Here is a 15,495-nt window from a genome sequence, read left to right as displayed (position 1 = left end):
CACCACATCACTGCCTAATGCATTCTATCCGTTAACTACTCTGACACTGAAAAAGTTCCTTTTAACGTCTCTGTGGCTCATGTGGGTACTCAGTTTCCCACCAGTGTTGAATAGTTTATCCTTGTTTACCCGGTCGATTGTTTGTGTGTGTGTGTGTGTGTGTGTGTGTGTGTGTGTGTGTGTGTGTGTGTGTGTGTGTGTGTGTGTGTGTGTGCGAGAGAAAAAAAATTAGTTAGTCAGTAATAGTTGATTGACAGTTGAGAGGTGGGCCGAATGAGCAGAGCTCAACCCGCGCCTGCACAACTAGGTGAATACTCTCTCACTCTCTCTCTCTGTCTCTCTCTGTCTCTCTGTCTGTCTCTCTCTCTGTCTGTCTGTCTATCTTTCTCTCTCTCTCTTTCTCTCTCTCTCACCACTCACATATGTGTTGTATGTGGATGCTGAAGTTCAGTCTCTTGTCTATGTATAGGTCAAGGAACTTTCCATAATCATTATTGCTAATGTTAACATTGTGTATCTGAAGTTGAATTTGGTTTCAGGATTTACTTTCGAACAAAAATAGTAGTCGGTCTTTTTTATGTTTGATGTGAGTTTGTTAGTTTACATCCATGAGTGGACTTTTTAAATCTATTATTTTTATTATTATATAGTGCGTTTGGGTTGGGGTCTGAATAGAGGAAGGTAGCATCGTCAGCACTTATGTTTACACTTATTGGAAGTATCTAAGTATCAACTAAAGTATCTTCACACTTGACTTAAACTTTAGTAGCTATTTTCTGGACCATTCCTCAAGTTTCGGAGGTCAACGAAGATGGAATTCACATGAAATGGCTTATGTTACCATCACTAATAATGTTGTGTTTTCTGTCTAGCTTCAGACACGGTCATGTTACAATTGTGTCTTAGAGAGTTGCGCGCAATTAAGCATGATAGAAATCACTTACAATTAATGCAGGATGGTAGAAAATCACTTACAATTAATGCATCAAGTTTGGAGACTTGAATTGAAATTGAAATTGAAATAAGTTTATTGAGGTAAAATACACACAAATGGATGAGGTAGCTCAAGCTATTCTCACCCCGTTCAGTACATCGTGTTAATACATAGACACACACACTTGTACACATTTTAGTGTAACAAGCAAGGCAAATAGTTCTGTCTGATGGGTAGAGGCAACTGCACTTGCAGCTGCACCCGTGTGGCGGTGTAGGAAACCATCAATGTATATGATTTGAGAGAGAGAGAGAATGATCTATAGACAGAGCATCAATATGGCGTAAGGTATTGGGCTTTGCCTCAAGATGAAGCATAATAAAGAACCCGAATATCAGGAGAAAAAATTACATTAAAAACTGTCCACATGATACATATATATAATCACGTTTTAAACATTTTAATTTTATTATTTGCATATATATATATAATTAGGAAGTAATGTTTATCTGGGTAAGTTGTCAGCTTTTATGAACTAATAGCTAGTGCGGCTTGTATACTGGGTACATCCGGTCTCTTACCCTCGACTGCGGCGGTAACTTTATGGTCAGGAAGCCACAAATATTTACAGTTCAAGTTCAAGTATGTTTATTGAGACAAGAAAAAAATACATCTCAAAGGGATAGAGTAACTTAGGCTATTTCTACCCCCTCTACTTCAAGTCCCTCAAGGGGCGTACAAATTCAGTAAGTACAAATAGACAATTAGCATTACAAGAATCCCATTTAACATTGCAGGTTAATATAGTAAGTACAGCATACAATTGTTACACTCTTGGGGCAAAATTTTTGTAGCTCCTAAGTATACTGTCTATCATACCATTATCACACATACAAACAATTTGATGTGGTACATTACTTATTTCCTTATTTCTATAGTTATCAATAAGTTGACACTCTAATACATAATGTTCTAAGGTGTGGGCGTGCGGCATACTACATAATTTACACTCCTTATCTTTTTCACTGACATCAACTCCGTATTGCCAGATATATTTGTATCCTAATCTTAATCTCATGTAAATTGAATCCTTCCAAGTTGACTTTCCTTTATCATAGGTGAAGGACGAGTTTGTATTTATTACTGAATAATTCTTAAGTGTGTTACTACTATCCACTATTGCCATTCTTTTTATCATTTCTTCATCTTCATTTCCTCTTATTAATGTTATATATACATGTACACATAATCATACATACATGTACATATATATACATATGAGGTAAATCCAGAGAAATGAAATATGGATTTTTCCGCATACAAATGATTATTGTTTCGTGATCGTCAATTGCATATATACATATACATACATATACATTCACATACATATTCAATCACCCACACAAATACACACATCAATAATCTTTGTATCACAAGTGATTCAACAAGAGGCTCACAAGTCACTATACTAGGCACTTTACATCTATGGTGAGTCGTCCAATTACTAGTCTTGCTCTACACCCACCCAACTGGGCGGCAGCTTTACAGTCATGTGCTCCACACCCACCCAACTGGGCGGCAGCTTTACAGTCATGTGCTCCACACCCACCCAACTGGGCGGCAGCTTTACAGTCATGTGCTCCACACCCACCCAACTGGGTGGCAGCTTTACAGTCATGTGCTCCACACCCACCCAACTGGGCGGCAGCTTAACAGTCATGTGCTCCACACCCACCCAACTGGGCGGCAGCTTAACAGTCATGTGCTCCACACCCACCCAACTGGGCGGCAGCTTAACAGTCATGTGCTCCACACCCACCCAACTGGGCGGCAGCTTAACAGTCATGTGCTCCACACCCACCCAACTGGGCGGTAGCTTAACAGTCATGTGCTCCACACCCACCCAACTGGGCGGCAGCTTAACAATCATGTGCTCCACACCCACCCAACTGGGCGGTAGCTTAACAGTCATGTGCTCCACACCCACCCAACTGGGCGGCAGCTTAACAGTCATGTGCTCCACACCCACCCAACTGGGCGGCAGCTTTATAGTCATGTGCTCCACACCCACCCAACTGGGCGGCAGCTTAACAGTCATGTGCTCCACACCCACCCAACTGGGCGGCAGCTTTACAGTCATGTGCTCCACACCCACCCAACTGGGCGGCAGCTTAACAGTTATGTGCTCCACACCCACCCAACTGGGCGGTAGTTTAACAGTCATGTGCTCCACACCCACCCAACTGGGCGGCAGCTTAACAGTCATGTGCTCCACACCCACCCAACTGGGCGGCAGCTTTATAGTCATGTGCTCCACACCCACCCAACTGGGCGGCAGCTTAACAGTCATGTGCTCCACACCCACCCAACTGGGCGGCAGCTTAACAGTCATGTGCTCCACACCCACCCAAATGGGCGGCAGCTTTACAGTCATGTGCTCCACACCCAACCAACTGGGCGGCAGCTTAACAGTCATGTGCTCCACACCCACCCAACTGGGCGACGGCTTTACAATCATTTGCATGAATTACTTACAGTAAGCAAATTTTAGATACTTCGCTAAGATTTCGGGCAGCACATCATTATAAATGAAGTACTTACACTTTTCTTGGACACCAATGATGGTGTTATCTCTGAATTCCGCGATTTTTTTTAAATTCCAGTACTGTATATAATGACGCAAAGTATGCGAATAGTTCTGCAATAGTGATCCTATCCTGCGTCATAATTTACATACATATCTACTTCTGTTTTGTGTATTAAAATTACTACATTTTTATGTTAATTTATTTCTGTAAATGATGATGATGATAAATTTCAATAAATGTAAGTAAGAACATAAGAACGGAAACTGGTCGCGTAAATGGAAATGGTTGGGTACATTTCCTTTCACCTACCTAATGCGAATATTCATGTGTTCGGACACTGGCGATGGTGTGGTATTGCCTATTTATTTGACCATGTCTTTGCTTTCATTTAAGATATGTTTTCCTTGAAATGTATTTACATTATCGTCTACATCTGTCTTTATTCTGAAATAAAAACCTTTGACGTTACTTTGCATATATGTACATTAATTATAAAATTGATTGGCTTGTGTGCAGGCCTTCACACTCCCTGAGCGAGCCATCAAGTAACTATAAAAAGGCATATATCTTCACTTTCACTTCAGTTATATTTATACCAAAGTATTAACATGCAGCTTATATGTCTTTCTGATGACATAAAAAACTTCGTTTTTTACAATATATAGATTCAATTAACATTGATCTTCGGAAGGTCATAGTTCCCATATCGGTAAGGAGAGCGTCGGCCAAGAAGCCTTGTTTAAAATATGAATATTTTTCCTCTCTAATAAGGTATAATCTCTGTGATGCATTAACACAAACTATTTTATATCTGCCTTTCTGATAACATATATAAATATAATCTTTATTTGTGAATATTTGTTAATTAAGCAATATATCAGAGGGCGTGTAGGGTTCGGTGTTCTATGAACGAAAAGGACTGGAGTAGTTTAAATAGCGAACGCATACCAACGAATAACGCTAGTATCTATATAACAAATTTATTGTCATGTGGAATTGATTTAACTTCCAGACACTTTTTTTTAATAAATATTAAATATTTTGTGGCTGTTTATGAAAAATATTATTATAAATACACATTCTACTTGTTAATATTACCAATTAAATTTGCGACAATTTGAGCCATGAAATACGACGACTGGATCACTGTGTACAGGAGGCTGTTATGGCAGCAAACACTCTCCAGGCGACCATATATCTTGGATAAGTCGCTCCACACAATTGTCGCTTGGACCGTCGACTTCCTATGGCGTCACCTCTCACATATTTACGTCTCATTTCGTTATGAAATTAGATTATTTCAGAGTAAAAATAGGTTTGATCATGTTCTACGTGTAGCACCAACATTATAGTAAGTAAATATACCATATTTCTTCATTACTTACGTAATGCTAATACGATTTGGGTAGTTTTGGCCTGATTTGGGTCGATTTGGGTAATTCTATGGACCCGTTGGCATTGTGTGGCCGGCCGGTCGCTCCCTGAGCCATTGGGGGAGTGGGGGGTGGGAGGGGGGTTTGTTTCCTGGATCCCTCCCTCCCTCCCTCCTCTAACAGCCTACGTACTGTACTAATACCTATTTAGAATAAATTTTGAGGAGGCCAATAAAACAAGCACAGGTCGTGTGAACGTTAGGCCTTGGTGAGGTGGCTGGCATCATTTGTGGTGGTGTCAGGGGAGGCAGGCGGTGTCAGGGGAGGCAGGTGGTGTCAGGGGAGGCAGGCGGTGTCAGGGGAGGCAGGTGGGGTCAGGGGAGGCAGGTGGTGTCAGGGGAGGCAGGTGGGGTCAGGGGAGGCAGGTGGTGTCATGGGAGGCAGGTGGGGTCAGGGGAGGCAGGTGGTGTCAGGGGAGGCACATGGGGTCAGGGGAGGCAGGTGGTGTCATGGGAGGCAGGTGGGGTCAGGGGAGGCAGGTGGTGTCAGGGGAGGCAGGCGGGGTCAGGGGAGGCAGGTGGTGTCAGGGGAGGCAGGCGGGGTCAGGGGAGGCAGGTGGTGTCAGGGGAGGCAGGTGGGGTCAGGGGAGGCAGGTGGGGTCAGGGGAGGCAGGTGGTGTCAGAGGAGGCAGGCGGTGTCATGGGAGGCAGGTGGTGTCAGGGGAGGCAGGTGGTGTCAGGGGAGGCAGGTGGTGTCAGGGGGGGTCAAGGGAGGCAGGTGGGGTCAGGGGAGGCAGGTGGTGGAAAGAGGCAGGTGGGGTCAGGGGAGGCAGGTGGTGGAAAGAGGCAGGTGGTGTCAGGGGAGGCAGGTGGTGTCAGGGGAGGCAGGTGGGGTCAGGGGAGGCAGGCGGTGTCAGGGGAGGCAGGTGGGGTCAGGGGAGGCAGGTGGGGTCAGGGGAGGCAGGTGGGGTCAGGGTAGGCAGGTGGGGTCAGGGTAGGCAGGTGGGGTCAGGGGAGGCAGGTGGGGTCAGGGGAGGCAGGTGGGGTCAGGGGAGGCAGGCGGTGTCAGGGGAGGCAGGCGGTGTCAGGGGAGGCAGGTGGTGGAAAGAGGCAGGTGGGGTCAGTGGTGGAAGGTGTTGTCAGGGGAGGTGGAAGTGGAGAGAGAAGGGTGGTGACCATGCATGGCTGCCAAACCTCTCATTCATACTCTATTATAAATCTCAATCTTAGCTGTAAAATATTTATGCCAAAATATGTTAATTTTCGTGTATTACTATACATTATTAATCATTAACACGTTTTATTTGTTTCCTGAAGAAAACAATAGCTGACTTGGCATTGTGGTGTGTATGGCCGGGTACCTGGGGGGTGGGGGGGGGGGTCCTGGAGGTGTGAGAGGAGACCTGTCAACCCATCATTTTTTTTTGTCGGGAGAGTTGAGACGCTTCCAAGCCTGCTGCTTCAATACACGGTGTGGGTGGTGTGGGTGGTGTGGTGTGGTTTGGGTGTGGGTGGGTTGGTGTGGGTGGTGTGGTTGGGTGTGGGGGGATGATGTGGGTGGTGTGGGGTGTGTGGGGGATGATGTGGGTGGTGGTGTGGGGTGTGTGGGTGGTGGTGTGGGGAGTGTGGGTGGTGGGGGCAAATGGTGTTAGTGGTGTAGGGGATGGTGTGGGTGGTGTGGGGAATGGTGTGGGTGGTGTGGGGGATGGTGGGGGATGGTGTGGATGGTGTGGGGGATGATGTGGGTGGTGGTGTGGGGTGTGTGGGGGATGGTGTGGGTGGTGTGGGGGATGGTGAGGATGGTGTGGGGGATGATGTGGGTGGTGGTGTGGGGTGTGTGGGGGATGGTGTGGGTGGTGGTGTGTGGTGTGTGGGTGGTGGTGTGGGGAGTGTGGGTGGTGGGGGCGAATGGTGCTAGTGGTGTGGGGGATGGTGTGGGTGGTGTGGGGGAGGATGGTGTGGGTGGTTTGGGGGATGGTGTGGGTGGTGTGGAGGATGGTGTGGGTGGTGTGGAGGATGGTGTGGGTGGTGTGGGGGATGGTGTGGGTGGTGTGGGGATGGTGTGGGTGATGTGGGGGATGGTGTGGGTGGTGTGGGTGGTGTGGGGGATGGTGTGGGTGGTGTGGGGGATGGTGTGGGTGGTGTGGGGATGGTGTGGGTGGTGTGGGGGATGGTGTGGGTGGTGTGGGGGATGGTGTGGGTGGTGTGGGGGATGGTGTGGGTGGTGTGGAGGATGGTATGGGTGGTGTGGAGGATGGTGTGGGTAGTGTGGAGGATGGTGTGGGTGGTGTGGGGGATGGTATGGGTGGTGTGGGGATGGTATGGGTGGTGTGGAGGATGGTGTGGGTGGTGTGGGGGATGGTATGGGTGGTGTGGGGATGGTATGGGTGGTGTGGAGGATGGTGTGGGTGGTGTGGAGGATGGTGTGGGTGGTGTGGAGGATGGTGTGGAGGATGGTGTGGGTGGTGTGGGGGGGATGGTGTGAGTGGGGTGGGGGATGGTGATTCTCGCATCTCAGATTATTATTGACACCAAAAGAGCATGAAAGATATTATAATGAAGCACCACCCAACAAAGAAACAAACTAATGTGTCCTGGCATATGTTTAAAAAAAAAAAAAAATAAGAAGGTTGTTGGGGCCGGACGGATGGAACGAATTCCGCACTGGAACGAATCGGCTTCGCCCCATATAGTTCGTTCAAGTGAGGACACACTGTATATATATATATATATATATATAAGACCTTGATATAAGCCTAATGTGTATGAATAGACTCTAGCTGCCTGTCCCCTGCCACAATGAATTATTATTATTATTATTTGGCTGCTCTGTAATGGAAGCCTCTTGAATAATAGAAGAAATAAGTAAAGAATTTGAAAGTTCACCTATGTTAAGCAGTGCCCAAAGATATATGGCAGGTGAACCAAGGGACAAGGACAATATCATATCTATGACATTGATCTTCAGAACCAACAAAGGTAACTGAAAGGTAAGGTCTCTTATCTCAGGTATTGTACTTTCAAAAGGCGTTTGACATAAAAAAAATAGTAGTTTGCCCACTGTACCCTCTTTCTGTCGCTTGGTTGCATAATTCTATTAAAATTGTGAAATGACTGCTCACTGAACCCTTGCTGGTGGTGCATTACAAAGTTCCTTCTCTCCTGATGTGCTAGTGTGCTACAAGCCTCTTTCCCACAGGAATAATATGTAGGCAGCCATGGAATTGCATGATCAGATACCTGTATATTCATAAAGATTAAAAGAGGAAAGGAACATGAAAAAGCACATAAACAAAGTAAGGGAAAATATCTAATAGGAAAAACAGTAGCTAAAAATATGAGTACATAGTAGAAAAGTATCTCAAATAACTCTGTAGGGTAAACAATTCTAAAGAGGAGCTCTTGAGAGGATAATGAACTTCATACCATAACAGGTTAAAAATTAATATGTGAATACTGTGCAACACTAAATTAAAAGGTTTTGTTGATGCCCTTATTGTTCTTTCTCAGGCTAATAAATATGAGCGCAGCAAAGACTCTCCGACGTTTAAGGATCTAGATTTTATGGAGCATCATCCTGATGGCATTCTCTTAGAAGCTGAAACTTACAAGGCTCTCGTCAACACCATTGCCAGGGACTGCAGGGTAATTATTGTTTTTCTTTTGTTTAGCATATCAATATTGTTCAGAGCTCCCCAAAAATTTGGGAAAATGCATTGACTCTCAGTAGGTCCTGTATGGTACTCTATTTCCTACAGGCATTCTCCAAATTTGTACAAGTTGCATTCTAAGAAGGTGAACGTGATGACCAAATCACACATCAGAAGGGGAAGAAAAGACTACGTTTCGGTCTGTCCTGGACCATTATCAAGCCGTGTCCACACTTGATAATGGCATTACTCTATTGTGTGACCATTATTATGGTAAGGCATTATTGTGTGACCATTATTATGGTAATGCATTATTGTGTGACCATTATTATGGTAAGGCATTATTGTGTGACCATTATTATGGTAAGGCATTATTGTGTGACCATTATAATGGTCCAGGATGGACCGAAATGTGTCTGTTTCTTCACTTTCTGATGTGTGGTTCGGTCATCAGATCTTCAGCCACATTTTGTGACTGTCTTTTTCTGAGAATGTTAGTTAAATAGTTGTTCAGGATGGGAAGTGAGATTTTCCCATAGGTGCAATGCTATAAATGAGAGATGTTTTCCCAGGCCACCAAAAATTCTCACAAAACATATATTTTTGGTACATGTAATATTAAAAATGCAGCATATTATTTACCTTGAATGATAGAGTTGTCCTGCTTGTCAAAGTTAGCTATTTTTGAGGAGTGAAGAGATCTAGTGATGAAGGAAATGGCAGAAGATAGCAATGTGTGGGTAGTGGAGGGTTGGCAAAGCGGCATCATTGGAGGGTAGCGATGTGTCGGCAGCAGAGGATGGCTGATCATTTTCAATGTCAATGGCTATTTTTGATGTGGGAGATGATGGGTTGGTGGCAAACACCTGTGGGTCATCAGTGTCACAAGCTGCTGTAGAAGTGGATGGTTTTGGGTCAGACTTTTTCTTAAAAATTATTGAGGCAATTGATAGTGACTTTTTGAGAGGTGATTGCCGAAGCATTTTGATATCTCTTGTCAGCATCATCTTGATCTTTCAAAATTGCCAAGGCATCATCTACCCACTCAAATGCCTCTGCAAATCTCTTGGTTGTGAATTGTTTTGCTGGGAGTGTCATCAACCAACTCCTCTGGAAAAACCTAATCTTTATTCTTTGCTGCCTCCATCTACACAAGTTCTTCACTTGTGAGCTCCTCTGAATGAGAGTCTAACACCTCTTCCATATTTTCCTCATCAATCTCAAGGTTTACATGTTTTGTAATTTCAACAATGTTTTTAATCATCTCCTGCAATTGATTCTCAAAACCCTGAAAATTATTCACAAATTGAGAACACACTTTTTCCAAACATCATTTTATCATTCATGTTAATCACTTTAACTTCATCCCACGCTTTTCCTATGTTTCTAATTGACTTGTAAATGTTAGTCTCTCGCCAGAACTCCTTGAGGAAATTGTCCACGTTGTCTATTGCATGAAGTGCCTGGCAAAAGGCTTTACACGTGTAAATAAGCTTTGAATGGTTTTATCACTCCCGGATCCATAGGTTATAACAATGAGGTTGTGTTCGATGCTTTAAAGCACACACTAAAGTAATTGTCATGACTGCAAAAAAAATGACAGAGTTGGATAAGAAGAACCTTCCAAACATCCATACAAGAGATGTCTTATCAATGATGATACTTTTCAAGACAATAAGGCTCTCTAGGGTGGAATATTTGCACACAAACAGCCCCATTCATTGATGGAGAAATTGCTGACCTAGAGAGCGTGCAAAGATTCTTTACTGCTAGAAGCTACTCTATAAGTCATCTAAGTTATTGTGACTGATTAAAAGTTCTAAATTATTATTTTCTAGAGTGCAGGTGAGAGATATACATAACAATCTACACTTGGAAACTATTAGAGGGACTGGTTCCAAATCTGAACACAGAAATTATGTCACATGAAACCAGTAGGCATGGCAGGCTGTGCAATATAGCTGCATTGAAAACCAGAGGTGCAATAGGGACACTGGGAGAGAACTCTTTATCAACATAAAGGACCCTAGACTTTTGAACACTCCTGCTACACATAAGGGGCATAACTGGCTGGCCTCTAACAATGTTCAAGAGAGAACTTGACAAACACCTCCAAAAAATACCAGATCAACCAGGGTGCGATTCATATGTCAGTCTGTGAGCAGTCAGACGTATGACTTCATGGTTGCTCGCAGCTGTGTCCAACAGCCTTATTGACCAAATGACCATGCAGGAAGCCTGGTCAGAGACCGGGCCATGGGGCCTTTCATCCCCAGAACTGCCACAAGGTAGTTAACCCTGATGTGGACCTCTTGGCATTGGCATGACATTGGTTCTTTCCTCTTTACACGACTTCATTCCCCAATTGTCACACCATGGCAGTGGATGCTCTTGGTCTGGAATCATCGCAGTGGGGGTTCCTGCACCGCTTTCCCCAGGTTCAGCTGTTGCTCTCCGTCTTGACCAGATTGTAGTCCTACCAGGAAAAGGTGGTCCTTTTGGCTCCTTGGTGGCTGGCTCGGCCTTGGTTTTAGGTGCTGCTTGCTGTGTGTCCAAACCCGGGCATTTTTCCCTGGCTCGGCGTCTTTCAGACGATTGACCTGAGTGACGTACTTCGCTGGTTTGACCTTCTCTTCTGCTGTTTGCATCTGGACTTTTTGGCACTTCTCTTTTGCCATCTTTATGGAGAGCAGATTGATTCTTTGATGGTGTCCCATCTGCATTCTTTTTCTGGATGACAACATGAGATTTCTTGACGCTCCTTTTGTCACATCGTTTTGCTTCATTATTGTTGTTTAGTTTTTGAATATTTTGTGCTCTCCTTTCTTTTTTGGCTTTTTCTTGATCAGCATCTTATGCTGAATACTGTTGCCTCACAATGTGTGATACCGGTAGAGCTGCTGCAACCTGCATTTGGTGTCCTTTCACAGGTTCTCTCTCACATTGTTTTACTTTTGTCCTGCTCATGCGTCGCTTGAGCCTACTTGGTCCTTGGAATGTGTTCTTTATTTTTTCTGTCCTCTTCTCAGTTTGCAGTGTCCCCTTCAGTCTGGGATTCTGGGTCTTTTTCTAAGGCTCTCTCTTTTTTGTTGGGTTTGCCTTAAGTTGTTGGGTCTGGGAGTTTTGTGCATTTCTCTGGAAGTAGATTTATTCCATTGGCCCTTATGGCCATTTTGTTCATTTGCATCCGGCTCATTCTTTAATAATGAAAGACGAGTTGGCTGGCTTCTGGAGGGGTCCTTTGGTCATTGATGCTTGGTTCAGCCGGGGATGTGCACCATGTGCTTTGTCTGGTGGCAGCTCCCCACTGCTACCTTTGTAGCAGTGGGGATTTTACCTCGGTGGATGTGTTTTTGATGGATCCTGTGTCCTTGGTTCTGTGTTCCAAGGCTCATATTTTTCAGGTCATCTGCAGTGTTAAGTCTAGCTAAATGATTTCTCTTGATGTTCAAAAGAGAAGTTGATAAAGACACCCAAGCATCTGATTGAGCAGATCACCAACCAAGAGGCCTGGTCAGTGACCTGGCCTCCTGGCCAAAAACACATTGCCACAATGGCTACATACATGGTCAGTGGCTCCATGGACAATGGCTTTCCATGGTCAGTGACCTGGCCATGGGGACATTTATTTCTGGAACCGACAGTAGGGAGGTAGATCAGTTACATGCAATTATTTTTTGAAATTCTGCATTGAACAAAGTTCGGGTAACCCTTTATATATGCTGATGTTTATTCTTGATCACATTCATAAGGAAGCATACCTGTGTGCAAACCATCTAATTTTTTAATCTTGTGTACCTTTATATTGAGCTTGAAAGTTGAAAGCTGCTTAGGAATTAATTTTTATCTTGCAGGTATTAACATCGTTCAAGATCATGGATTACTCCTTACTAGTGGGCATTCACAACCTGGATCTAGCAGCCAAAAAGAAAGCAGTAAGTTCCAATGGCATTTTAAAAATTTGTTGTTCCAAAACTATCTTTAGAAAAGGCTATTTACAGTGTAAGGCAGGAGAGTGGGTAGATTGCGGATTGCAAGGCGGGCAGAAGTGGGTTCGTATTTAAATGGCACTGATCATCCAATTTATGTACAGTGGTACCTTCGTTTACGATAGTAATCCATTCCCAGAGACACGTCGTCAACCAAAATGAATTTTCCCATAAGAAATAATGTAAATTGAATTAATCCGTTCCACACCCCCTAAAATATTAACTTTAAAATACATTTTATAGAGAATACTACTCATATTTTCATACACAAAACAGTCAGGTATAAATATAAACCATAAATAAAAAAAATGAACATTTAACTTTACCTTTACTGGGGACTCTTAGTGGCATGTGGGAGACAGTGAGGGAGGGAGGGAGGGAGGGAGGAGCGGTGTTAGTGTATGGGGAGGGTGAGGAGGAAGGAGGGGAAGTGGTGGTGAGACTGTCCCATGCTCGCCATAAGCGCATTATATCTGCATCACTGGTTTCAGGTTTTCTTTTCACACATTTCACTGTCTGTTATGTGGCAGCCAGTCAGAACCAGGTTCCATCACTGCCTTTTACGTGTAAACCACGTACAAAACACCGTCAAATCATAACATAGAATGAAAAGGCACTGTAAAAGATTTGGGTGTACTCATGTCAGAAGGCCTTACATTTAAAGAACACAATAGTGTAGCTGTCACAACTGCAAGAAAAATGACAGGTTGGATAACAAGCACTTTTCACACTAGAGATGCTATACCGATGATGATACTTTTCAAGACGCTATTGCTCTCTAGAGTGGAATACTGTTGCACAATGACAGCCCCTTTCAAAGCTGGAGAAATTGCTGACCTGGAGAGCGTGCAGAGATCCTTTACTGCTAGAATCCACTCAGTAAAACGTCTAAACTATTGGGATCGACTAAAGAGCCTAAATCTGTATTCTCTTGAGCGCAGGCGGGAGAGATACATAATAATTTACACATGGAAAATAGTAGAGGGGCTAGTCCCAAACCTGCACACGGAAATAACATCACATAACACCAGAAGGCATGGCAGGATGTGCAGAATACCCCCATTAAAGAGCAGAGGTGCAACAGGTACCCTGAGAGAGAACTCTATCAACATCAGAGGCCCGAGGCTGTTCAACATGCTTCCACTTCACATAAGGGGCATAACTGGCCGACCCCTCACAGTGTTCAAGAGAGAACTTGACAAACACCTCCAAAGGATAGCTGATCAACCAGGCTGTGACTCGTACATCAGGCTGCGAGTAGCCTCATCCAACAGCCTGATTGAGCAGTCCAGCAACGAGGAAGCCTTGTCGATGACCGGGCCGCAGGGTCGCTGAGCCCCGGAATCGCCTCAAGGTAAGGTAAGGTAGCTGCAAACTACCTCAAGCCTATCATCATCCAACAAAAATCTGCTACCAGAACAATAACAAACTCTGTTTTTGGACAACACACAGCCCCCCTGTTTAAATCTCTAAACATGCTAAACATTAACTCACTCCACACATTCTCTTGTTCCATTTACACATACAAAACCTTGTTCCTAAATGCAAATCCTGATCTGAAACTCCTCCTTGAGAGATGTAATAGAACCCATAATCACCACACCAGAAATAAATATTTCTTTGATATCCCCAGAGTCAAACTTAATCTGTGTAAACACACTATGCAAATAAAGGGACGTAGTATATTGAACTCACGCCCTAACGAATTAAAAAGCTGTCCAACCTATGCCTTATTCGCAAGTAAAACCAAAAAGTATCTAATTTCATCTTCAGTTTCCTACCTAGTTCTTCAAACTCGCACTGTGTCTAGTGCTACCCACTCCCCCCAATATACATTGTAATCACTGCTATCATCGTATATCATGATTGTTGTGTAATACAAATTTTACTACAATGTATCTATAATTAATCCTCAAATTATGCTAATATGTACTTGTTGACAATTCTCATATTTTACAGTAATGAACCTATTAATTTTCTTCAAATTTTCTTACTGTGTATCTGTTAATATTCTTCAATTTTTTCTACTAATTACTAAAAATTATCTGTTAGATTAAGGACCTGCTCGAAACAGTGTGTGTTGGTGGCTTTACAAGAATGTAAAAACATCAATCCTATGTACTCTCATAAATCCAAAGTACCTTCTTTAATTTATATATAAATAAATCAAATAAATAAATAAATAAATAAACAAACATAATCATGGACAACAGGGTTCAGAGCAAGAAACTTGTTTCTCACAATTGCTAGACCATTGTGTCATGATGTTTAATGTCATGGAAGTTAAGCAAATACAGATTTTGCAAAAGCTTTGGACAAATGTGACCATAATATTGTTGCACCTAAAATGCACACACAAGTAATCACTGGTAAAGTGATCAAGATGGATCTTCAATTACCTAATGAACAGAACCCAAAGAGTAATAGTCACCAAAGTAAAATCTGGATCACCCTCCATGAAAAGGAGGATGATGAAAAGATTTATATTTTTATTTTTTTGGGTGGAGCCCCGTCGGTTCTCTGGAGCTTATCCAGGCTTATATGCTAATGTCAAACTTTGGCATCAGTCATGTGTATGGAGTTCTTTGGGCCTACTGGGGACCATGAGCTAGAACCTGGCCCCCTCAGAGAGGCATGGGGAGCAATGGCATATAGAAACCCCCGTGTGGTTGAAAGCATTCTATGTCTGCCATTGACCGGGTCAGGCACCCAGAAAGGTAAGCGTCCCAAAACAAACCCCTATTCTGGTGAAAATTGCTACCAAAAGCTGAACAAGTGGATAGAACTCCCCAAAAAGAAACAAGCAAATGAGCATGACATCACACGTTGCCGTGCGGCTGTCTGTGCAACTCCGGGAGGGGGAAGGGGGAGCCCCAGACCCTCGCGCTGGCTATCCATCCTTCAGTTCTAAGGCTGATGCTAGAGGCAGAGGTTGTGTGCTCTGGCTGCAGTGATTTTCAGC

At 43.7% G+C, this 15,495-nt stretch overlaps 1 protein-coding gene across 1 annotated transcript in view; it reads left to right on the top strand.

Annotated features, from left to right (window-relative positions):
• The window catches only part of PIP5K59B (Phosphatidylinositol 4-phosphate 5-kinase 59B), a 311,973-nt gene that overhangs the window by 49,750 nt on the left and 246,728 nt on the right, over nucleotides 1-15,495 (top strand). Inside the window, exons 9-10 of the mRNA XM_069329652.1 lie at nucleotides 8,405-8,539; nucleotides 12,399-12,479. Of these exons, the coding sequence (XP_069185753.1) occupies nucleotides 8,405-8,539; nucleotides 12,399-12,479 (216 nt within the window). The remainder of the gene's footprint in view (nucleotides 1-8,404; nucleotides 8,540-12,398; nucleotides 12,480-15,495) is intronic.

The sequence above is a fragment of the Procambarus clarkii genome, chromosome 23 (genome assembly GCF_040958095.1).
Source record: "Procambarus clarkii isolate CNS0578487 chromosome 23, FALCON_Pclarkii_2.0, whole genome shotgun sequence".
Classification (NCBI taxonomy): Eukaryota; Metazoa; Arthropoda; class Malacostraca; order Decapoda; family Cambaridae; genus Procambarus; species Procambarus clarkii.
The sequence above is the reverse complement of the archived record's forward strand: the minus strand, read 5'-3'. Positions and strand labels throughout refer to the sequence as shown.